At 41.9% G+C, this 24,774-nt stretch overlaps 1 protein-coding gene and 2 pseudogenes across 3 annotated transcripts in view; 2 read left to right on the top strand and 1 right to left on the bottom strand.

Moving 5' to 3' along the window:
- The window catches only part of LOC309666436 (olfactory receptor 2F1-like), a 617,177-nt pseudogene extending 602,793 nt beyond the window's left edge, over nucleotides 1–14,384 (top strand). Inside the window, exon 3 of the transcript XR_014268476.1 lies at nucleotides 2,720–14,384. The product of XR_014268476.1 is annotated as an olfactory receptor 2F1-like (transcript). The remainder of the gene's footprint in view (nucleotides 1–2,719) is intronic.
- LOC309665828 (olfactory receptor 2F1-like) lies at nucleotides 14,079–14,771 on the top strand (annotated as a pseudogene). Its single transcript has 2 exons — nucleotides 14,079–14,095; nucleotides 14,191–14,771. The product of its transcript is annotated as an olfactory receptor 2F1-like (transcript).
- Nucleotides 14,772–21,507: 6,736 nt separating this feature from the next.
- LOC309665827 (taste receptor type 2 member 41-like) lies at nucleotides 21,508–23,643 on the bottom strand (the record flags this gene model as incomplete). Its single annotated transcript, XM_082472553.1, is given in 4 exon segments — nucleotides 21,508–22,174; nucleotides 22,178–22,330; nucleotides 22,334–22,492; nucleotides 23,635–23,643. Coding segments are annotated over 4 exon segments (981 nt in total). The 3' UTR covers nucleotides 21,508–21,514.
- Nucleotides 23,644–24,774: the final 1,131 nt, after the last annotated feature.

The following is a 24,774-nucleotide window of genomic DNA, read 5'->3' as shown; positions in this document are numbered from 1 at the left end:
TGTTGAATCGGCTGTCAAATGTAGAGATCATCAGCCCAGGTAACCTGCTTTCCTAGAAGTTGCCTCTTGACATTTCATGTGGGAAAGCTATCCCTGGTTAAGAGAAAAAAAGAAGAAAGAACTAAAAGGGGAGGTAGGTGCATAACTGAGAACCCGATAAAGTAGTTCACTGGGAGTGAACTAAACTATTCCTAGTAACAGGAAAGTCTTGTGGCAAGGAGATATCAGTGGGGAGAAGTAAGGGGCGGGGAAGCAGTAGTCGTGGGGCAATTCCAAAGGAATGAAGGGAAAGACCCAGGGAAGCAGCAGGCCTGGGGCTGCACAGACACTGCAGGAAGTGAATTACCTCCAAGGGCGAGGGATCCAAATAGAACATAAAATATTGGTTCTGTCAATGAAACTCCTCATGTGAATCAGGCTCAAAGGAGATAATTACCCCTATGTCCTCAAGATCACTCTTTGGATCCCATGATGGTCTAACTCCAGTCTCAGGTGTCAGTACCTAGGAAAATATAGCAATGTCCACACTGGAAAACATAGACTTCCAGAGCTGCAGGATCCTTAGAGTCTCACTGAATCTCTGTTTCACAAGTGTGGAAACTGAGACCCAAGGAGATTAAACGGCATGCCCAAAGGCAAAGAGCTATTTACACCAAAGCCCGAGCAAACACCAGTTATCTTGTCCCTAGTGCAGAGTGTTTGCCACCATAGAATATTTACAGATTCACCTTTCATGGTATAAATGATTTAAAACCTGTAGTCATACCTACTTTGCTGAGGCAGGATTTTAATTATACCTTCCCTCCACCCCATAACACTCACCCATGTTTTCCAAAGACCATTCAGTAGTGTGGGACATTAAGCCAGCAAGTTGATTTCCCAGCATCCCTATCTCAATGTGACATATCTATATCAATAATAATTTTTAAATTTTAATTTGGGCTCATATTAGAAAAATGTGTATTATAGACATTTTTCAAAAAGAAGAAAATAAAAATACCTATAAACTTATTACCAGAGATAATCTATTGACATTTTATGATTATCCTTTCAGTTCTTTCTTTGTGTTTCTGTCTTTATGCATATCTAACTGTGTGTATATTTTCTTTTCAATTTACGATTGTACTGAACCTACTATTTTCTAACCTATTGTCTTCACCCAGTTACATATTATCTGTAACCTTAGTGTCTGGAAAAGTAGGAAAGTTGCATTTTTGTTTTAACAGCAAGGAAATATTTTTATTAGAAGACCACACACTTCCACCATCTGGAAGATGGCACCCAGCAGTTATTTTACACTTGAGTCACCTATATTAATTTATACTAAGTCTATCTTTGATGTACTTCCAGAGTCCCACCTCTCAGGTGTCAATCTCTCTCCCTCTTCTCCCTCATGGTACCCTCAGACTTCTTTTTACTTCTGCCCTCCCCTCAACTTTTGGCTCCAACTCTGTCAAAAGGCCCCATCAGTTTTCAATGCTTGAGGTTGGGAGAGCTTCAGGTCCTTTGGGTCCTGGGCATAGCTGGATGGTAGAAGGAACAGAGGTGAACCTGAGATTACAGGTCCTGCACAAAGGGAAGAGCATGAAGTGAAACTACCGTTCCCCAGTCCATTGTCATTAAACTGGCAAATCTTCAAGATAATTAAATTTTATCTTGCTAATATTGACCAATTATTATAGAAGAACTCTAATGTGTTACTTGCTAACAATGTATCTGTTTCCATCTTACCAAAGACCGTGTTCTATTATTACAGAAACGGATAAGTAAATAGGAACAAAATCGAATCCCAACCCACCGTTTTCTCTGCTCCTTCTAGTAATTCCAGTGAAGAGATTAAAACTTTCATGGAAGATGATCAAGAACTGGGAGATCAAGCTTAGGGAAAGCCCGAAAAACTTCTGATAGTGTGAGAATACACAACTCAACAGCTATGTGATATTGGAGACCACCAAGGAGCCTGTGGGAATATTTTAATGACTGTGAACTTGGGACTTCTCGATGACTTCCAGGACATGAACATGATGGTTCTACTTGGCAATTTCTACTTTACTCCCCACTCCCTGGTCGCTAAAACTAGATATGTGGAGGGAGGGGAGAAAACGCATTCATCTTCTCTTAGAAAGGAGGTCAAACTTGGATTTTAGTTCCACTTCTCCTTCCCAATTAATCTCAGTCCCTTCCCAATTAATCTCAGTCCCTTCCCATCAGGTCAGAGGTGTAAATATTCTTGTCTCCTGACTCCTGTCAAAAGTCTCCAATAATGCCATAGTCTTGAAAAGCAGTGAAAGACTCAAAAAAAGTCAGGGAAGGGCTCATTACTCTGAGAACTAGAAAGACAATTAAAAGTTGAGATAAAACATTTTCAAAATGTTTATCCCATTGGGAACTTAGAAGAGTAGGGAGCTGTGGTTGCTGAGAAGAAGCTTGGGGAGAGAATGAGTAAAGAAACACAGCAAGGGCGTCCCTGGTGGTGCAGTGGTTTAGGATCTGCCTGCCAGTGCAGGGGACACGGGTTCGAGCCCTGGTTTGGGGAGATCCCACATGCCGCGGAGCAGCTAGGCCTGTGAGCCACAATTACTGAGCCTGCACGTCTGGAGCCTGTGCTCCGCAACAAGAGAGGCCGCGATAATGAGAGGCCCGCGCACCGCGATGAAGAGTGGCCCCCACTTGCCGCAACTAGAGAAAGCCCTCTCACAGAAACGAAGACCCAACACAGCCATAAATAAAGAATCCTGGTCAAAAAAGGTGATGATTTAAAAAAAAGAAACACAGCAAGAGCAAGTAATTGCCCTCTGGGGATTCTTAGGTTCTGGAAAGCTATCAGCTAAGACTGACAAAGTAAACCTCCATCCCCAAGAAGAGGATGGACCACTGCTTCAAGGACTTCCTGAAAGATGTGCTGCCTCCCCATCCAAAGTGAGTTCTGTGCATAAGGTGAGGACTCAGCCTCGGTGTGTCCTCCACAGGGAACAATAGGAGGAGGGTGAGACAATAGAGCCCAAACCCCTGGAAGCAGCCAGGACTGTCCTAGGATCCTCTGCTTGGTTTTTCTCGCTGGTTGCAGTTGGAGGGGCTTTGATTCTTCCCACTCAATAAAGTCCTCGGTCTTGGTCAGTCATCCAATCAACAGTATAAACTGAAGTGCTTAGTATATACAGACATACATTCAAAGAGCTGAAGAGTGGCGATAAAGAGAGATAAGGCTCTTTTCTTAGCTTCGAGGCATTTGCATTATACTGGAGATAAAAAGAGGAATGGAGAAGGTGGGATTGGTATAAGAACGGAAGATAGACATGGACCCCTCCTTTTCTCAGGTTTGGTCCCTAATCTAGTGTTGTTATGGATTACTCCACTATGTAAGAAATATCTGGGTCCAATTTTGGAAAGAAGTTCATGTGTCAAAAGCCTACAGGTCTTTCAGCCTTGACCCATTTCTATTTGTATGGTGCCGTCCCTATTTCCTTAGCCTCTGGTTTTCAAGCCAACCTGGTCTCACTCATTGGCACTTCCCCAAACAGTTATGTGTGATATGAATGCTTTGATCCCCAACCCCAGAAACTCATATCTTATTTCCTACAGTCCCACTAGCTATGCATACTTAGAGTAATCAAAGATCAAAGATTTTTTTCCCTCTTTTTATACTGCTTTAAACTACAGCTTATGTATATTCACTTACTGCAGATCTTTACAGCTGGTAGAAATCTTGGTGTTTATCTAACTTATTCATTCTGCAGATGAAGAAACTATGGCTCAGAAAGGTAGTGACCTACAACCATACCTAGATGGTTTATTGATACAGGTTGAAAACCATGTCTCCTTACCACCAATCTACATACGCTGTAAACCACACCTACTTTTTCAAGACGCAAATGCACTTGTTTCTTTGCTTCTACTTTAGTATTTCTACATATCTTCCCGGCTATTTACACAGTCCGACTCTATGTCTCCTGTTACCAGACTTGATACTCAAGCGTCCTCTGAAAACTCTGATAAGATCATGATAACTCATCCTCTCCATCCTCCTGCCAGGCCAAGTTGCTAGAGATGGAGACCAGACTGTATTGATCCTTCTCACCCCAGCACTTGCCACTGGACCAGGTTCTACTCAGTGCTCAGTAAATGTTTACTAAGTCAAGCTAAATGGAAAGAAATTCTCTAACTATCCCCCAAAACTGAGAACAAGGCCATCTATTAATAAAAATCAATGTTTTTATCATCATCTAAAAACAGCATCAAATTTTTATTGGAAAAAAATATATTGCACTTATACTGTGTGTAGAGCATGGTACTACCCACCTGGTATAAACAGACTCTACCTTATTCTTCACTTTATTTAAGCAGGGTCTTTTTATTTCTTTCTTTATTTTTTAATTTTTATTTTATATTGGAGTATAGTTGATTTACAACATTGTGTTAGTTTCAGGCGTACAGCAAAGTGATTTAGTTATACACAGACATATACCTATTCTTTTTCAGATTCTTTTCCCATATAGGTTATTATATAGTATTGAGTAACAGGGTCTTTTTAATTAAGTGATTTAGGCAATAAGATGAATTGCAGAAGGGCTTTATGGCCCACATTCTGTTAAATTTCTGGCCTTTATAGCACAAATTCATATTGTTTCTTGTCCCCCTATCACCACGCAAATTGACCTCACCTGTTGAGTATAATAACAATAGCCACTTGTGTTTACTTAGTACTTTACAAAGCCCATCCATATTCATTTCTTCATCTGATCTTACTCAAAATATTGTGAGCTAGGCATTATTATTATTCCCACATTTCAAATGGAGAAACTGAGGCTCAGAGAGGACAAGTAACTTGCCCAGGGCACATAGCAGGCTAATGGAAGAGGCAGACAAGAACTTAGGTCCCTTGACTTCTCATTCAAAGATTTTCCCACTCACCACACAGCATTTCTCTGCATGGCAAGAAAGCTGTCCTGGGCCTCCAATCTAAGATTCTTTAGGTGCCTCCCTTCCTAGACCATATCCTTTTAGAACCCCTTCCCGTCCCTCACTAACAGGTTCAGTGAGAACTGAGAATGTGCACCACAGTCTTAAACCTGGTTCCAGGTTGGTTCCCAGGTAGATCTGACACCTGGGTCAATCACCTTACCCCTGTTCCTTGGTTTTCTTGTGTGTAGAATTAAATGGATAAAATACATATCTCTATGATTCTTTTCATGTCTAACATTTTTTAAAATTTTCTTATATCGTAACAGGGCCCTTCTGAAGGGAACCTGGATTCATGACAGCAACTCTAAAGGTGAGGATTCTGGATGCTGTCACAGCCTCCGGATTGTAGTAGATCAGAGCTGAGTTGCTTTCTCTGCTGTTACAAGGGCGAGGTTCTGTGGGTAGCCACAGGCTCCCTGGGGCAGCGCTCAGAATCCCAACCACCAACTACTGCACTCAGGCCCCAGAACCTGGTCTTCAATCCTGAGAATCTAAAGCCAGTTTCTATTCTTAGCAGTTTCTACACTGACACCTGCTGGCCACTGCAGGACCAGGGCTGAGTGGAAGGCAAGAGATGCCTGATCCATCCAGGTTCTCGGCTCTCTCCCTCCACCAATCAGCGCCCAGACCCCCTTCCCAGCTAGAGAGAATCTGAATTGGATTATGCTTTTCAGTTCTGTTGTATTTGATTATGTGGCTCCACTCTGGTTTTCTTAACACTGATATATTGCTTTTGTCCTTTGTTACGCTGTCTCATTTGATTCTCATAGATTTTATCAAGACCCAATATTTTTAAATTTCTTATTTGATTCTGTGGCACTGCTGATTTTCTAAAACAAATTCCTAACATTGAAAGGCAGTATTTCCTAGAGGTTGGTTGAAAGCATAGTGCCTCATATGCTCAATAAATATTCTTAAATAATTGAGTTAATTAATGTACTAATTATTCATATTTTAAGAGCAGGAAATATACCTTGATATTACATTTCTATTAAGAAAAACTGATGGCATTTAATTCTATATTTATAGAAGACTGGTCAACATGTTGGAAGGAAAATGACCCAGTGCAAACTTAGCTAAGAAAGAATTCACTCCCCTTGAAAAGAATCAGTGGATGTCAGTCATTTCATACTCAGTAGTAACATGTAAGTATCATTGGTTTCCAGATGCTCTCATTATATTTTTTTTTATCATTTATTTAAACATCTAAATAAATGCCTGCAACTTACTATATAAATTGCATATTTTTGAGAAATAAGGCATAAGCGCAGTCATAATTTAATTACAGCTGCAAATTTAATTAACCAACTAGTAACCTTGTTCTTCTCCTTCATAGCACTTAGCACAATTATACTTAATTAATTTTTGTAATCATTAATTTAATCTCTATGTCCCCGATTAAATTATAAGAACCAAGGAGCAAGACTCGTGCTTCTGTGTTTCTGGTCCACTGCCATGTGTCTGATGTCTAGCACAGTCCCTGGCACACAGCAGGGGCTTAACCTATACTGATTTCAAGTATTTAAACTTCATCCAGACTGATGGGCACGAGAATGATGTGAGAGGACTCCTTTCTAGGCAGTGACCCAGATCTGGACCCCAGAAGAAACATACTAAGCAAATGAATTCAGTCTTTTAGGGATGGACCCCTAGGCACTCCTCTTGGTCTCAAGTATCTGCTTGTAATGCTTTTCCCACAGCCACCGCACAGTGGAGACTCCTTCCTTTCTTCTCTATCTTCTACTTCACTTCCCTCCTTTTTGTTTTCCTACCTTCCTTCCTTAGTTTTCCTTTCTCTTTTACCTTCCTTTTTTCTTTCCTATAATTCTTTCTCCACCACTTTTTCCCTCTATCTTTCCTTCTATACCAATAGCTTATATCCTATATAATTGTAACTGCTGGATCCTAGATGTAAAAGGATGACCAGAACAGGGTCTTCATCCTTGAGTCTAGTGTGAGAACTCAAATGTCCTTTTCCCCACCACCTTCATTGCATTCTCTCCTAAGCACCTAGGTTAAGGAACCTGAGGGGAGGTGCTCCAGTCCTGGCCCACGACTTACTCCCTGACTCCTGAAGTGAGACCTTCACTTGCCCCTCCCTGCCTCTGCTCCTCCCCTTCAGCCTGGCCCAGCTGCTCCACGAGGAGGGACAACCCGACCTGGGGGAGTGAGTGTGTCCTCATGGGCCTCTCCAGGGACAGGCAGACGCAGGCTGGGCCCTCTGTCCTGTTTGGGGCCGCCCATCTGCTGACCCTGCTGGGCCACGGACTCATCACCCTCCTGATCGGGCTGGACGCCCGCCTCCACCTTCCCACGTACTTCTTCCTCGGCAACCTCTCCATTGTGGACATCTGCTACACCTCCAGTGGGGTCACCCAGATGCTGGTGCACTTCCTCCTGGAGAAGACCATCTCCTTCACCCAACGTGGAACCCAGCTCTTCTTCTCCCTGGCCCTGAGTTCCTGCTGCTGGCAGCAATGGCCTGTGATCGCTACGTGGCCGTCTGCGACCCCCTGCTCTACGTGGCAGTGATGCGGCCAAGGCTCTGTGCAGGGCTGGCAGTGGTCTCCTGGCTCGTGGGTCTGGCTAATGCTTCAGTGGAGACTGTGGTCACAGTGCGTCTGCCCACCTGTGGGCACCACGTGCTGAACCATGTGGCCTGTGAGACACTGGCACTCATCAGGTTGGCGTGCGTGGACATCACCCTCAACCAGGCGGTCACAGTGGCCTCCAGCATGGTGGTGCTGCTGGCGCCCGGCCGCCTGGTCGCATTGTCCAGCACCCACATTGTGGCCACCATCCTGCAGATCCGCTCCAGCGGGGGCCACCACAAAGCCTTCGGGACCTGCGCCTCCCACTTCACTGTGGTCTCCATGTCTTACGGGCCGGCCCTGGTTACCTACATGCAGCCTGGCTCCACGGCCTCAGGCAAGCAGGACAAGGTGGTGGTGCTCTTTTACGCTGTGGTGACCCCCATGTTGAATCCGCTCATCTACAGTCTGAGGAGCAAGGAGATGAAGGCTGCTCTGAGTCAGGCTCTGATGAGGCGCTCTGAATCGAAACATTAGAATGTGACCTTGTCATAAGAGGGCCTCACTCTGAAGACGGTGGGCACTGGAGCGTACCCTCCGCATACTGTGTGCATGTGCATGTGTGGGCATGTGTGTGCACGTGTCTGTAAGGGAGCAGGTGAGAGAGGCCACAATCCATACTATCTTTTGAAATAACAGAGAAATAGAATTTTATCTCTGGGCACTGTTTTTGGTTCCTGACTTAGTCTAAAAAATGTGAATTACAACAACTTAGAAATACATACAGCCTACAGAAAATTAAATGGAAAAAAAAAGATATACTGGCACATATGAATTAGAAAGGAAGACTAAATCAGAAGCTCGAGCAGTACACAAAATTTATGCCAAGAAAGTCTATTTCCTAAATTCTACAACCATATGTCTAAGCTTTTCTGAAATCAGGGAAAAAAAGAGGGGACAAGCTGTAAGTTACAAGATTCACCGTGCCCATGGGATCAAACAGGTCTTAGGCCAGAGGTACAAAGGTCATCATGTGATCACACGTGGTCCAGCTCAGCTCAGTAGGGTGGGGTATTCACATGGGGACTTGGAGACAAAGTCATAGTAATAATCCCCACACCCTTGATGAGCAGGACTGGACACAGTGTGAATCACGTGGATATCACTCTGCTCACTTTCCTTTCAGACTTGCAGTGGGTGGCAAGTGGCTGGCCAAAAAGTGAAATATTCATAACCTCAAACAAATATCTTTCTACATAATCAGGTCTAAGGATATGCTCTTATGAAAACTGAAGGATGTATTCAGAACACATGCTTGACTAAGAATTGTGCCACGTACCATTAGAGATAAGCCAAGCTACTTAAAAAAGAAAGAATTACAACTCCCTGTTAGTGATAATTTCACTCTACTCTTCTAACCCCCAGTTAATGATTGAACTCTAAACATCCTAGAATGTAAAGTGAGAATAAAGTGAGGCAATGATATTTTATCCAGAAAAATGTTTAAACAACTTTTAAAAATCAGAATGGGGCTTCCCTGGTGGCGCAGTGGTTGAGAATCTGCCTGCCAATGCAGGGGACACGGGTTCGAGCCCTGGTCTGGGAGGATCCCACATGCCGCGGAGCGGCTGGGCCCGTGAGCCACAACTACTGAGCCTGCGCGACTGGAGCCTGTGCTCCGCAACAAGAGAGGCCACGACAGTGAGAGGCCCGCGCACCGCGATGAAGAGTGGCCCCCGCTTGCCACAACTGGAGAAAGCCCTCGCACAGAAACGAAGACCCAACACAGCCAAAAATAAATAAATAAATAAATAAAAATTAAAAAAAAAAAATCAGAATGAAGCATCTCCTAGCTAAATATTACAGATTTCTGGTTTGTTTTACCCACAAGCAAATATACAAAATATAAATTGAGAACAATTCAAACTTAATCAGTCTGTTGAGAAAATGTCAAAAGATTGAGGAGGATAAAATGAAGTATCTTTGAAAACTCCTAGCAAAACTTTTTTTAAATTGAGGTAAAATTCACATCACATAACAATTCACGATTGTAAACATTTACAATGCGCAATTCAGTGGCACTTAGTATATTCACAATGTTGCGGAACCTCATGCCTATCTAGTTCCATAACATTTTCATCACCCCCGAAGCGCACCTCATATCCTTTAAGCACTTACTCCCCATTCATCCCCCCTCCCAGGCCCTTACAGCCACTAGTCTGCATTCTGTCTTTATGGATTTGCCTGTTCTGTATACTTCATATAAATGGAATCGTACGATATGTGATCTTTTGCATCTGGCTTCTTTCATTTAGCATAATGTTTTTGAGGTCTATCCATATTGTTGCATGTAGCAGGGCTTCATTCCTTTTTATGGCTGAATAATGTTCCCTTGTAGGGAAATAACCACATTTTGTTGATCCATTCATCAGGTGATGGATATCTGGGTTGTTTCCAACTTTGGGCTATTGTGAATAGTACTGCTATAAACTTTCATGTACAAGTTTTTGTTTGAAAAACTGTCTTTAATTCTTTTGGGTACATACCCTGGAGTGGAACTGCTGGGTCATACAGTAACTCTATGTTTAACTTTTTAAGGAAATGTCAAATTGTTCTCCACCATAGCTGAACTGTTCTACATTCTCACTAGCAATGAATGAGGGTTCCAATTTCTCTACTTCCTCGACAACACTTAAGTTCTGATTCTTTGATTGTAGCCATCCCAGTGGGTATGAAGTGATATGTTATTGTGTTTTTAATTTGCACGTCCCTAATGACTAATGATGTTGAGCATCTTTTCATGTGTGTGTTGGCCATTTGTATATCTTCTTTGGAGAAATGTCCAGCAAAACTTTTGTTTTTAATTTTATTGAAGACCTCCCCTTCCCTTCCCTCCCTTTCACTCACTCCGTCAGCCCCTCCCTCTCCCCCTAGGACCATGACCACCAGCCTCCAGCCTCCTCTTAATCCCCTCCCTGGTCCTTTCCCCTACTGCTCCCACTCCCATCTGAGGCACTCAGCTCCATCCCCTGAGAAACATATTTTAACTCTCATTTTTAGACTTCTCATTTTTAGACTATTAATTTCTCCCCTCAGATCAACAGATTACCTTTTCCTTTCTCTATTCCTTCTCAAAGTTCTCTCCCCCAAACCAAAGCCTCCACACTTAGGCATTTGCCCGCCCTTTACCCAGTGTCTGTGATTTCTACAGCAAAGAAACCTCAGGAGTTCTTCCTCCTTAGTGAGAGAGAACAAACCGACAGGGCTGATACCTTGATGTATTTTCCTTTACCCTCATCACATGTCTATGGAACATCCAGCTTTGAGGAGTGTGGTATCCTAGTACACCTTCTAACATAACCTGGCTACAGAAATGCTCATCAAGTAGTTGAATGAACAAACTTTGTGTATGAGGTTTGATAAAACCAGTTAAAAGTTGGAAGGGGTCAACTGATGTTGTTTCTATACTTGTTGAGCTATAATCCTTCATTAAATTATGACGTAGTTGGGACAATAATCTATTGACACCTTCTAATCCTAATAATTAAAATATATCTTTTATATATAAAATAAAATTTAGATTGTATTGTCTGCAGCAGTAGTGCATACATCTAGTTTATCCAAAGAAGACATCAGCTCATTAGGTTGTAGGTTAGAAAAGAGGGGGGAAATGTCCAAAATATTTTCCTACTTATCCCATTGTTTGAGTTTTAGAATTTAGAAATTTTTCTTGGCCCTTGCCTCTTTAAAGAGAGACTCAATGTATTTAAAGGGTACTTACTAATCAGGAGGAAACAACTGTTTGGTCCCTCAAAAGACCCTTCCGATTAGAGTCATTCTTGAGCCGGTATCACAGAGCGGACTCTGAAAACATCAGTGATAAGCTTCTACACTGAGCTCCTAGATAAGAGGATGAATTTTAAAGAAACCACTCCTCGATATGATGTTCACTCATTCATTCAGTCCACCGGCTCTATATGCCAGTCTCTGTTAGAACTAGAAAGGGCACAATAAAAAGAAAAAATACCCTCTCTACCCTTCAAGCAATTTGCTTGTTAGAAGTCAGAAAAGGGGAGTGAAAGAGCTGGGCTTAGTGGAGGGGGTTTTCCAGTTCCACCTCCTGGCTTCAGAATAAGTTAAGAGTCAAAGTATGTGGGCTCTAACCCCCCATTACACCATGGGGTGGATGTTTCCCTTTTACAGATAAAATGGAAAGAGGTCAGCTGGTACTTGACGAACTGGACCACCCATCCACTGATCTGTCCAAACTACTCTTCAGCCTGTTTTCCTGCGTTACATTGTGGCAGTTCAAAGTTTCCACCTGGCTCCCCAGGAGCGGCACCCAAACACCACACCTTTTCTGACACTCCCCTCCCCCCCATAAATCAAACCTGTGCTACATTTCATTCTGTGGGGATGCTGCTCCCTACTAGCCGCTGTGATACACTCTTCATGCTCCAAGTGGTAACATAATGTGACGTAGCAAGAAGAACATGGGGATTGTGGTCCTCAGATTTCAGATTCAGTTCCAGCTTTGCTTCCAACTGTCAGAATGATCTTGAGCAAACCACTTCTGCTTTCTGAGTCTCAGTTTCCTCATTTGTAAAACGATGAGGTTGAAATGGTGATCCTAGAATTTCCTTCCAGCCTACATTCTTCTCTGTGACTCTCACTTTGCATTTTAGTCTCTTCAATGGTGAGAATTTCAGTTGCTGTTCTTGGCACTCATAAGCCACATTCGGGGACTATAGCTTGGTTACCTATTGCACTGACACAAGAAATAGGCTCTGTGGAAAGCCAGGGGCTCCCATCCCAGGTGCAGGGTTCAGAAACTCAGCTGGGTATTGTGCCAAAGCCAGTTTCTATTTTGGGCATTTTCTACAGTGACACCTTCCGGCCACAAAAGGACTGAAAGAAGAAAGTTGGTAAGTTCCAACTAGCTAGGAAAGACAGAGGATAGCATCCAGCTGCTCTGCCCTCTTCACCCCCACCCAACCACAGCCCTATCTTCAAACCCTGTTAGAAAGACTTGGGTTGAATTGTTTTCATTTCCATTTCATTGGATTCTGTGACCCATCTCTCATATCTTTAATACAAACCCTTTTTATTTAGATAATGCTCTGAAGTTATGAAGGGCTTTCTCACACATTGTCTCATTTGATACTAACTAGTTCTTCCCTGGATCTAAGATATTCTAAAACATTTGTTTTGGACCAGACCTCAGAAGGCTAAAGCTAAGGGGAGACCCAGCACACAAACGGCAAGAAATCCAGGATCACTTTTTCACTATTCAGTGGGATTTGGCCTCAACTTCTTCAAACAAAGAATGAGAAGTTTAGGTCAAAGATTTTTCCTCCTCAAAAACTCTACTGGTTTTATCTCTAAACATATTCCTCTCTCAAAAATTCTACGTCTTAAGTTTTCAAAAATAAGGTTAAAAGTTCCCTCTAAAGCAGTGATTCTTTTACATTTTAGTTACCAGGAAATATTAAAAGTTACTAACATACTAATGTCTGGGTTTCACCCTCCTGAGGTTCTGATTTAATTACTCTGGAGTGTGGTCTGGGCTTCTGGAGTTTTCAAAGTACTCTAGGTGATTCTAATGTGTAGCCAATGTGGAAAGCACTGCTCTGGTTTCCACCTTGGGTCCTGTGGGATTTTCACAGGCAAACCCTTTAACCTGGAGTTTTTTCCTTCCCTCTCAAACTTTCCCTAATGGACATCCAAAAGGGCTTTCCCAGCAGTCAGACTCTTCTATGTGTCTCTGTGGTCTCTACTTATTCTCATACTAGCCAATAGCACTACCTTCTCCCGACGTGTTGTAAAGACACATAAGGTGAACATTGAAATGGGACTAGAGGGTCTTGTTATTAATAGAGAAATAAAGACTATAAAATTGCTTATTACTACACCTTTTTACTAAGAAAAAAAAAAAAAAGACATCTTTGTCCTTTGATAGAGGCTAAAGACAAGCAAAGTAAATAGGGCGGTGTTCCAAGGGCAAACATGTCTTTGCTATGACAGAAGGATTTACACATAACAAAGCTCCAAGGGTTTTAGAGGCACTCCCTTACTGACTTCATCAGTGGGCACCATCAGTTTCCAAACGTTGTCATTGCAAGTAGGTGATGTGTGCATTCATCTTATATTAATCACTTAGTTTAGCATTCAAATAAATGCCAGCATTTCACCAAGGAAATAGCAAAATCACAAGAAGCTGGGACATAATTATAGTTGGTATAATGTTCTACAATGATGCCTTGATCTTATCATCCTAGGATTAAGCCTGATTAATCAGTACACTGAGAACCAAATGAGGGATTTTTTCTCTGTCACTGACCCAGCCTGGATAATGGGAGAAGCAGGAAAACCACCCGCTCCAGCATGAGTAACAAGGACAAGGGGGAGTTTCAGAATACAAGTCCTACCTCTTGGGATCAGATAATAATCCTCAAGACTACTACTTTAAACTCCTTCTATTCATTTACCCAACAAAATTTTTTTTATTGTGAAACATTTGTTAGAAATCTTTGTATGAAAAGAAAAATCAGAAAAGGTCCCTGACTTCAAGAAGCTCAGAGTCTAATGGAGGAAAAATACAAGTACTTGCAGTCCTACTTAAAGTCCTTTGTTCAAACCCAGACTGTGGATTCTGATTCTGATTCTGGCCTCCCTAACCCAGCACCTCCTCCTGCAGCCTGGCCCACCTGCTCCATGGGAGGGATACCCTGACCTGGGTGAGTGAGTGTGTCCTAACGGGCCTCCCCAGGGACAGGCAGAATCAGGCTGAACTCCGTCCTGTTTGGGGCCGCCTATCTGCTGACCCCGCTGGGCAAAGGGCTCATCATCCTCCTGATCAGGCTGGACGCCCGCCTCCACCCGCCCATGTTCTTCTTCCTCGGCAACCTCTCCATAGTGGACATCTGCTACACCTCCAGTGGGGTCACCCAGATGCTGGTGCACTTCCTCCTGGAGAAGAAGACCATTTACTCAATGTGCGGCCCAGCTCTTCTTCTCCCTGGCTCTGGAGGGGACTGAGTTCCCGCTGCTGATAGCAATGGCCTATGACCATTATATGGTGGGTGACCCCCTGCACTATATGGCAGCAGTCAGCCCGAGGCTGATAGTGGTCTCTTGGCTTGTGGGCATGGCTAATTTTGTAGTGGAGATGGCAATCAACATGCACCTGCCCAGCTGTGGGCACCATGTGCTGAATCATGTTGCCTGTGTGGATGTCACACACACTAGGGTGTCCTGGTGGACTCTAGTGTAGTTGTGTTGCTGGTGCCTTGAGCTGAATGCTGGGTAGGAATTCAGTTGTAGAAACAAGAGAAATACAGAAGAACTCAGAAACAGAAATAGCAGGGCTTCCCCTGAGAACAGAGAAGCTTGTACTAAGGGATAAAGTGTTTGTGCAACTGTATACACACAAGTACATGTGTGTGTGAAAGATGTACTCTTTGTTTTTGAAGGTATCGACAAATAATGACTTAAGCTCTGGAATCTTCTTTGTAACTCTGCTTTTTTCCACCGAAATTCAAAAGCAGTTTACACCAATCAGAAATGTTAAATATTTGTTGACTGAGTGAACATCAGAATAATTTCCACAACCACTTTCATCATTGTCCTAAATGTCAACTTCACCATCTAGTCAGTCAGTCAGATAGCACATTTAATGAACCTCTCTTCTGTGCTCACCTTGACTCCCTTCATCACCACAGCTATCATCATAATTCCCTCCTAGTGTTGACAGCATCATGGTACCCTGGACAAAATGCAGGACTTGGAAAGAAATATCAATCAGTAAACACATTTTTATCAAGCTCCACTGTGTTCAATATACCATGCCAGGTGCTGCAAGAGACACACCGAGTCTAATATGAGGTCCTTCCCCATAACCCGGGGATTACTTGGAAAGATAAGAGATGAGTACCAAAAAAGAAATTGCAACATAATCCAGCAATGGAAAAGTACAATTAGGCAACATTTGGTTAATTGCCAAATATGAGATAGAAATTAAAAGCCCATGGGATTCACAAAATTCCCCCATGAAGGGCAAAAAACTGGGTGGTTTGCAAAGGAATTGAAGCGGAAGGAAAAATTAAAATGGCCATAGAAAATGGTAGAACTTGGATAGATGAGGGAGTAGAGAGAGAGAGGTTTATTCTTGGCTCATGGGGGAATGACGTAAGCCAGGTGAGGAGATAAAAAACACCAAGGTCTGTCTGGGAAAGAGTGGGCAAACCAGTTTGGTTACAGCAAAGATTTCATTTTGAGGAGTCCTGCGGAGGAGGTAAGGCTGGAAAGTGGGGATGGCGTGCATAGTAGGGCTTTGAAAACAAGGCCATGGAATTTGCATTAGAGGCAATAGCAAGATAGCACAGTTTTTGATGTGGGAAATAGCACATCTAATATATGATGTTCTAGAAGTTATCCTCTTCTTCTCCACCAGGACTGTTAGACTAATTGAGACAAAAATAAATAGGACAAACTTTTTTCTTCTTTTAGTCCAAAAAACTCTCTATTTCATGCTTCACTAGTGGGAGTAAGTGAATCAACTATTTATAATTCAACTTCCTCTAATCAGGGCAAACTTCATAGACCAGCCAGAGTTTAAGGTAAGGTTGAAAGACCAAGAATTGGGAAGCTAGTGGATATAGACCAGAAGTTATTTAGAATACAGGGAAATGTTAGAAGTAAAAATGAATGATCAGATCTTGAAATTGAGAATTGAACAGAGGGTATAACTATAGATAAAGCACCTTCTATTTTCCTTTTTTTTTAATTGAGAAGATAACCGTGCCATCTGAGTAACATCTGAAGACCAAACAAAAATAAGCAGAAGGAAAGGAGACGCAAGAGGGAAGAGATATGGGAACATATGTATATGTATAATTGATTCACTTTGTTATAAAGCAGAAACTAACACGCCATTGTAAAGCAATTATACTCCAATAAAGATGTTTAAAAAAAAAAAATAAGCAGAGCTTACTTGGTGTTTTCTTTAAGTGTTAGCTCTGATAATGACCCTGTTTTTCTGTCTTATGTCATATCTCAAGCAGCAACGCCCTGGTTAGATAGGTCCCACCCCTGTCGGGAGGGATTTGGAGTTTGCTTTTCTAATACAGGTTCACAAAATGAGTCTGAGTCTCACCAAGGCACTAGCCTGGGAAAGCCTTCAAATTTATTTTTTTCATGGAGAATAAATCAGTGCACGAAGCACAGGAGACAAAACTCAGGGTCCAAGATGGGAACTAGATTAGGAGAGCATTTTACAATCACTTAGAGACAAGGGAGGGAGCAAATAGGTGTGACGCAACATGGATCTGAGCACACCTGGGAATTCCCATGACAGAGGTTCCCTGACTGCAGAACGTCCCTGCTCTTCAGGCACAAATCCAATGTCTTCCATCCAGAACAAAATCTCCCCTACAGCATTCTCTACTTCACACAATCGAGACCAGGAACACCACTGGAGAGCAGGGGTTATTAGCCTGGAGCTCACTGACAGGTTTGGGTCTATGACCCCTCTGGAATTGTGTGCTAAAGTGGTATCTCAGCCAATTTTTATCACTTCCTGAGGAAGTCCTTCTGCTAGTGGCCCTCCCCCACCCCAGCTCTCTGCCTCGTCCTCCTGTTACACAAACTCACAGGCCTCCATGCTTTCCCGTCCTCACACCTGTCCCAGTTTGTAACGACATGCTCACTTGTATGACTAGACACTTCATTCCTGACTCCCCACAAGGCTGTAAATTCCACGGCAGTAGAAGCTTTTTCTGTGATACTACTTTATCCCCAGCTCAGGGCGTTGTCTACATGGAAGCACTCAAAAAATATTTGCTAACTGAATACATTCTCAAACAATCTGTGGCCCCCACAAAAGGTTAACACGTCCCGATTTATGTATTGGTTTGTATTAACGTGTTTTTAAATTTTAGAAAATGTGTTTTATAAAACCTTTACTAGAGAGCTGTGATATTTGCCACTGATTGATAAGATGGGGGTTTTAGATAAGCTTCCCTGATGGTATAGAATTGGACTTACCATTAAAAAATACTGCCCAAAGAGAGCATGTGGTCCAGTGTCCACAGTCAACCTGATTTCCCGTTGATCTAATCTGATTTCTAATACATTTTCTTAGTGGTTTCATTTCTTTCTTCAATATAACAGCATAACATAGCAACCTTACAAAATACAATATAGAATTTAGTTTAAAGATAATAGCTACATAATGTTTAGTAACACTCTTATTATTCCTATCATAATTTCATCTTTTCCCCTTTATTTCTTCAAAGGAAAAAACAAAACAAAAAACAACTCCTAGCTTTTTTCACTTCCCTCAGCTGATGTCAAAATGCTACTTAAGTAAATTATTCTCTCAGTCACACCCTCTAGTGAACTTCCAATATCCTTCTTTAGCATCAGACTTCCTTCTCAGTGATTTCTTATCCACCACAAGTGGTTTTTCTTTATCTCAGTCACACTTAGTATATTTGCCCTGTTTGGCAATTCAAAACATTGAAAAAAACAAGAGTCAGAGAAAGAAAAAGAAAAACTGGTCTTTCCTTGTGGCTAGAAAAGTCCTTGCCACACCCTGGTTCCCCTACTCTCTTCATCTGACTCAGACACAGAAAATAATTTGAAAAAATAATATTAACTATGCATTACTATAATACTATTAACAAGTTATGGTGAGTACTACTTATATGTCATGCACATATATTACACATTTCAATCTTCGCAATTATTCTAAGACAGTTACTATTACCAAATTTAATATACCAGGAAACTAAGGCATAAAGGGTTAACTATACCTAGGAATTCACATCACAAAAAATGCAGATCATCTATATTTTAAAAAATTAAAACACTACTGAAAGTAATAAAAGAAATCTTGAACAAATGGAAATGCATACCATATTCTTGAATAGAAGACTCAATATTGTGGATGTGTATGTCTCCTTATGGTAAATTATATGTTTAACAGGATCAACTTTATTATATAATAAAAAAGAAATTTTTGTTTGAGACCAGACACTATTATTTTAAAAATAATAGCCAAGAAATTTCTGAAAAAGAAGATTAATGAAGAAAGACTAGTGTACTAGTTATTCAAACATCATAAACCTAAAATAGTCAAAATGCCATGGTGGTGGCACATGAGTACACCAAGGCAGTGAAACATAATAGAAAGTCTGGAAATAAACCAATATATACAGGAATTTAGTAATGATAAAAGGTAGCATTTTAAATTAGTGAAGAAAAAGAGCAATAAATAGTGTTAGGGAAACAAGCTAATAATCTGGAAAAAAAGTAAAATTTATCTATACGTGATAATTTATATAAGAATAAATTCCATAGTGGTCAAATATTTAAATATAAAAATGAAAGCATAAAAGTGCTAGAAGAAACCAAAAGGCAGTTTTTTTATAATATCAATGTGAGGAATGCCTTCTGAGACAAAAATCTCAACATTTACTAAAATTGTTTTGGATAAAAAAACTCTGTGTGGCACAAGCCGCTATTATAAAAGTAAGAAGCATAAACAAAAACAAAACAAAACAAAAAAACCACAAAGGGTATGGTGAGGGGCAGGTACAGATGCATAGTCACGGCACGAAGGAGTTCTTTTGTGATGATGGAATGGTTTGTGTCTTAACTGTGGTTACACAAACCTATACATGGGGTTAAAATGCATTGAATCACATACACACATGAATGCAGGTTAAAAAAATTAGTGAAAACTGAACCATTAACATTTTCGATATTGTACTATAGCTATGTAAGATGCCATCATTGGCAGAAACTGGCTGAACAGTACATAGGACTCTGTACTATTTTTGCAACTTCCTGTGAGTCTATAATTATTCCAAAATAAAGAAGCTTTAAAAATTTAATATTAGAATCAAGAAAAATTAAAATAAAAACACCGAGGGTGGGGGAATGTTTTGCCACTCATATCAAAAATAAAGCGCTAATTTCTCTAAGATATAAAGAGTTCTTACAAACCAATAAGAAAAAAGCCAAAATCCAAATCCAAAATTAAGCAGAGATATAGACTGTTCACAGAAAATAAACACGAATGGCTCTAAACATATAAAATAATGATAAACCTTACTCAAAATAAGAGTCATGCAAATTACAACTACACTAATATGCCACTTTTTACCGGATTGGCCAAAAAATGAAAAGTGTGAAAACCAGCATACTCATAAATTGCTAGTGGGAAAGTAAATTAATCCAAACCTATAGAGGGCAACACTTATCAAAATTAGAAATGCACATGCCATTTGACCCAGTAACTCCATTTCATGGAATTTATTCTATAGTTAATTTGCACAGGTGCAAGATTACATATGTAGAAGAGACAGTCAACATTGCACCATTATTATTGTAATAGCAAAAGACAAGAAGCAACTTAACTGACCACAAACAGGTGACAAGTTTAAAAACTGTGGTACACCTAAAAAAAGTGAGGAAAAGCTATGTGCGTCCACATGCGTAAATCTCCAAGATACACGTATTGTTAAGCAGAAACAGCAAGGTGTAGAGCAGCATGAATATTGTACAATCATTTGTGTGAAGGCCACAGGGAAAAGATAGATAATAAGGCCATTGGTTAGTTAGCTACTGATATGGAATATAGCAGTACATAAAGTAAGTTAGTTGACTGGTTTGTTAGTTAAGTATTAGTGGCTTTTTGTCATAGAATAAAATATCTCTAGAAGGACAGACATGAAATGATAAGAATGCCTCAGAAGGGGAAGGTAGGAGAGAGATTTTTTATATATACTCTTTAGTATATTTTGAATTTTTAACCATGCAAACGTATTACCTATTAAAAAAATATTTAAAGTAAAAATGTAGAATAATTTGCCCAAAGATTTTAGTTCATGAGTGTACAACCACTCAGCAGCATATACCCTAATCAGAAGGGAAATTATTTTTACTCTGAGAGAAGATTAAAATATCAGGAACCCAGCTGAAAGTTAGTCTCTGAAATTTGCACATTGATACCTTTTAGCAGAAACTTTTAAGCCTGCCTTAGAGGCACCCCACTCTAATTAAAATTTTCTCCAAAATTATTTCTAAAAACTTTTGCACAGTAATTGGAACAAACTGTTTTAAGACAATATTTAAACATAAGATTTAATTCTTATTCTTTTTTTTAAATTAGAGGTTAAACAGTTTTGAACACAAACTAAGTGAAATTCTTGCTTTTTTTTTTTTAAGAACAAAAAGTACATGTTTATTTAATTCACATGTGACTGAGACATTCACATTAGGAAAAAGTTTGAAACAATCTGAAAAAGGAGAAAAATCACAACGTGTGATTCTAAAGGAAGAATAAACATGGAAAAAGTCTGGCTGCCACTTAGAGAAAATCAAGACCACAACAACAGAAATATTAAAGAGAAAATAAATGGGGTGGTGTAAAGAAACCTTCTAGTAGTTTTAATCAAATTAAAATCAAATTATCTAAGTTTGGTGAGAGAAAAAGAATCTCCATAGAAAGAAGGGCTATTAAACCTCACAGCCCAGGCCACTGTCCACCACAACTACTGCCCCTTGGGTCTCACGTAGTGACTATTACATTCTCCTTAGGAAGGTCTCTGCTTCCCCATCCACACCCTAGTTCAGTAATAGACACAGTTTTTCTTAATTTCCCAGTAGGCAGTTGAGATAAGACAGTACAGTTAATCAAGACTTTTTAACCGAAGGCTTCCACATAGCAGAGTGGATACAAACAGAGAGAGTAGCACAGTATTTTATAATCCGAACTTCTGGACAACACTGGCTCTCTGGGACCCCTGGGGCCACATTTTAATAGTGTCTCAGGAAGAAATCATGTGCCAGAGAGTTCCCAGATTTTACTCCCCTCCTCTCCTTCCCAAAGGAGAAACCCCACGACACGATCCAGTAGATTTCTGCCTGTGAAGATGTTTCCATGTAAGTGGACTGTAGCTTTGTCACCCTCACTTGAGTCTCTTCTCATGGTTTGGGTAAGGGGATCATGCCACTTAGGCCACCCAGAAGCCCCTGGCCAACAAAATTAGCTGCCTGAACACCCCTCGAAGCCTGAGGTTGCTGAGGATGAGGATAAAGGGATGGATGGATGTGCACGAGTAGGTTAAAATCTGCCATGGCCAGTACCAGTCACTTTCTGAGGAGTAGAACCCTGCAGCATCGATGATCAGGGACATGAAGGACAGAGCATAAAGAACGAGGAAGGAGATGAGTGACTTCGGAGCTCTGGTGTGAGCCTGGGCGCTGGGCTCCTGCAGGCTGTGGGCACTGTGCCGCATCCTCCACATGTGTCTCCTCAGAGGGTTCATCAACACAGCCATCGAGACCAGAAAAAGAGAGCAAGGAATTGAAAGGGTGACCAGTTTCAGGGGTAGAAAATGGTGAATTTCCAGCCTCCTGCTCCGCTGATTGTAGGTCAGGTTACCAGAAAATTTTCTAATAAGGAAACCTTTATACAAATCGTGGTTCCCCCAAAAGAACAACAGGGTGATGATGAGGGAGATGAGGAGAGAGCCCAGCAGAAGCCAGGGCACTAACCCTGGGAACCTGTACTTCAGCCAGAGGAAGGTGGGGTGGGTGAAGTTAGCAATCTTCATGAAGAAGAGGTCGCTGAGCCAGGAGCCAAACCAGAAGGTGAACGAGTTCAGGAAGTCTCAGCGTAGACCAAAGAACTGCCAGGCAGGACCCCCGCGGTACTCGACCAGATGGAGGAAGTAGTAGAAGTTGTTTGCCATTCCAACCCACTGCAGGCAGAAGCAGGAGACACCCAAGCTAAAGAGGATCATGCTGGAGGGGAGCAGCCTCCCTGGTCACACCCATTCTCTGCTCAGCACCAGCACAATGAAGCCACTGGCCAGGAGTCCCAGCACACAGAGCAGAACAAAGAGCAGCACGAAGAGGACTGCGAATGCTGGGTGCAGGCTGGTCCCTCCTCCGGTCACCACCCTGTGCCTTGGTGCCTGGCCTCCTGCCTACCCCCGTCCACAGTCCCTCTTTCAGTCTCTCCTGGGGATATGAGAAGAACGCTCAGGCTCTGCATCTGAGCCAGAGCTCACTTAGGAGGAGGACGCTCAGGCTACAGAGGAAGGCGAGCTCAGCTCAGTGAGGGTGCAAATTTCCCACGGGCTCACTTACCATTAGGCTTACCGACTACCCCTGATTTGCCTTCTTGGGTTTTGCCTGTACACTACCATGGTTAGTGTCAGTGAAGAGGGCTGTTCAGGGTGTCTGTGACTGAGTTCTGACACAGGAAATTTTCATGTACTGAGCTATGGGGAAGTCATTCCGGCTTATACATGATTTGGCTTGAAATTTATACTAACGAGAACAACCTGTCTCAGGACCTGTCAGACACGTGTGGTACATCTGCTTTAACCATTTTTTTAAAAGAATGTGGGCTTCCTTGGTGGTGCAGTGGTTAAGAATCGTGGACCTGTCAGACATGTGTGGTACATCTGCTTTAACCATTTTTTTAAAAGAATGTGGGCTTCCTTGGTGGCGCAGTGGTTAAGAATTGTGGACCTGTCAGACATGTGTGGTACATCTGCTTTAACCATTTTTTTAAAAGAATGTGGGCTTCCTTGGTGGCGCAGTGGTTAAGAATCCGCCTGCCAATGCAGGGGACATGGGTTCGAGCCCTGGTCCATGAAGACCCCACATGCTGCGGAGCAACTAAGCCCGTGCACCACAACTACTGAGCCTGCGCTCTAGAGCCTGCGAGCCACAACTACTGAAGCCCGCACACCACAACTACTGAAGCCCATGCGCCTAGAGCCCGTGCTCCTCAACAAGAGAAGCCACCGCCATGAGAAGCCCGCGCACCACAACAAGGAGTAGCCCCCGCTCGCCGCAACTAGAGAAAGCCCGCACACAGCAATAAAGATCCAACACAGCCAAAAATTAAAAATAAATAAATTTATAAAAAAAAAAAGAATGCATTTACCAGATTGTTTAGAATGTCCACTTTGAAGATAGAAATAAATGCCCTGCCCCCTCCGATGATGCCAATGCTAGTACTCCTTCAAAGATGAGGTTCCCTTCTGAGGTACCAAGGTCACGCTGACTCACTGTGTACGTGCTAATCTTCCTCTTCTGAAAGCTTGAAGGAATGTACCCCCGTCATGTCTGATGTTTGTTCTTTGTTCTGACGAGATATAAAACTGTGATTCAGGGCTTCCCTGGTGGCACAGTGGTTGAGAATCTGCCTGCCAATCCAGGGGACACGGGTTCGAGCCCTGGTCTGGGAGGATCCCACATGCCGCGGAGCGGCTGGGCCCGTGAGCCACAACTACTGAGCCTGAGCGTCTGGAGCCTCTGCTCCGCAACAAGAGAGGCCGCGATAGTGAGAGGCCCGCGCACTGCGATGAAGAGTGGCCCCCACTCGCCGCAACTGGAGAGGGCCCTCGCACAGAAACGAAGACCCAACACAGCCAAAAATAAACATAATAAATAAAAAAATTAAAAAAAAAAACAAAAAAAAACTGTGATTCAGGCATCCAAAATGGAGCTGGGTGGCCACCGTGGATGTGGTTTCAAACATGTTCCTGTAGTGAAGTGGATGGACCTAGAGTCTGTCATACAGAGTGAAGTAAGTCAGAAAGAGAAAAACAAATACCATATGCTAACGCATATATATGGAATCTAAAAAAATTAAAAAATATTTAAAAAATGGTTCTGAAGAACCTAGGGGCAGGACAGGAATAAAGACACAGATGTAGAGAATGGACTTGAGGACACAGGGAGGGGGAAGCGTAAGCTGGAACGAAGTGAGAGAGTGGCACTGATATATATACACTACCAAATGTAAAATAGCTAGCTAGTGGGAAGCAGCCGCATAACACAGGGAGATCAGCTCTGTGCTTTCTGACCACCTAGAGGGGTGGGATAGGGAGGGTGGGAGGGAGACACAAGAGGGAGGAGATATGGGGATATATGTGTACGTACAGCTGATTCACTTTGTTATACAGCAGAAACTAACACAACATTGCAAAGCAATTATACTCCAATAAAGATGTTAAAAAAAATGTTCCTGTGTTGCTGAGAACTTGAATTTTCTGAACTATATCAAACTCAAAGGACATCAACAGCTGTTTTCAAAACAGTATCTGCCAACAACTGCCATCTGCAATCTTATGGTCTCAAGGTTTCCCCTTGCAACTATGCAACCATTTCAAACCCCAACCCATTTTTGTTTAACAGTCACACTTACTTGCCAGCTCCAATCCTAATTCTTGACAAACAATTTATGTAACTT

This window comes from Balaenoptera physalus (assembly GCF_965194825.1).
Source record: "Balaenoptera physalus genome assembly, chromosome: 8".
NCBI lineage: Eukaryota > Metazoa > Chordata > Mammalia > Artiodactyla > Balaenopteridae > Balaenoptera > Balaenoptera physalus.
The sequence above is the reverse complement of the archived record's forward strand: the minus strand, read 5'-3'. Positions and strand labels throughout refer to the sequence as shown.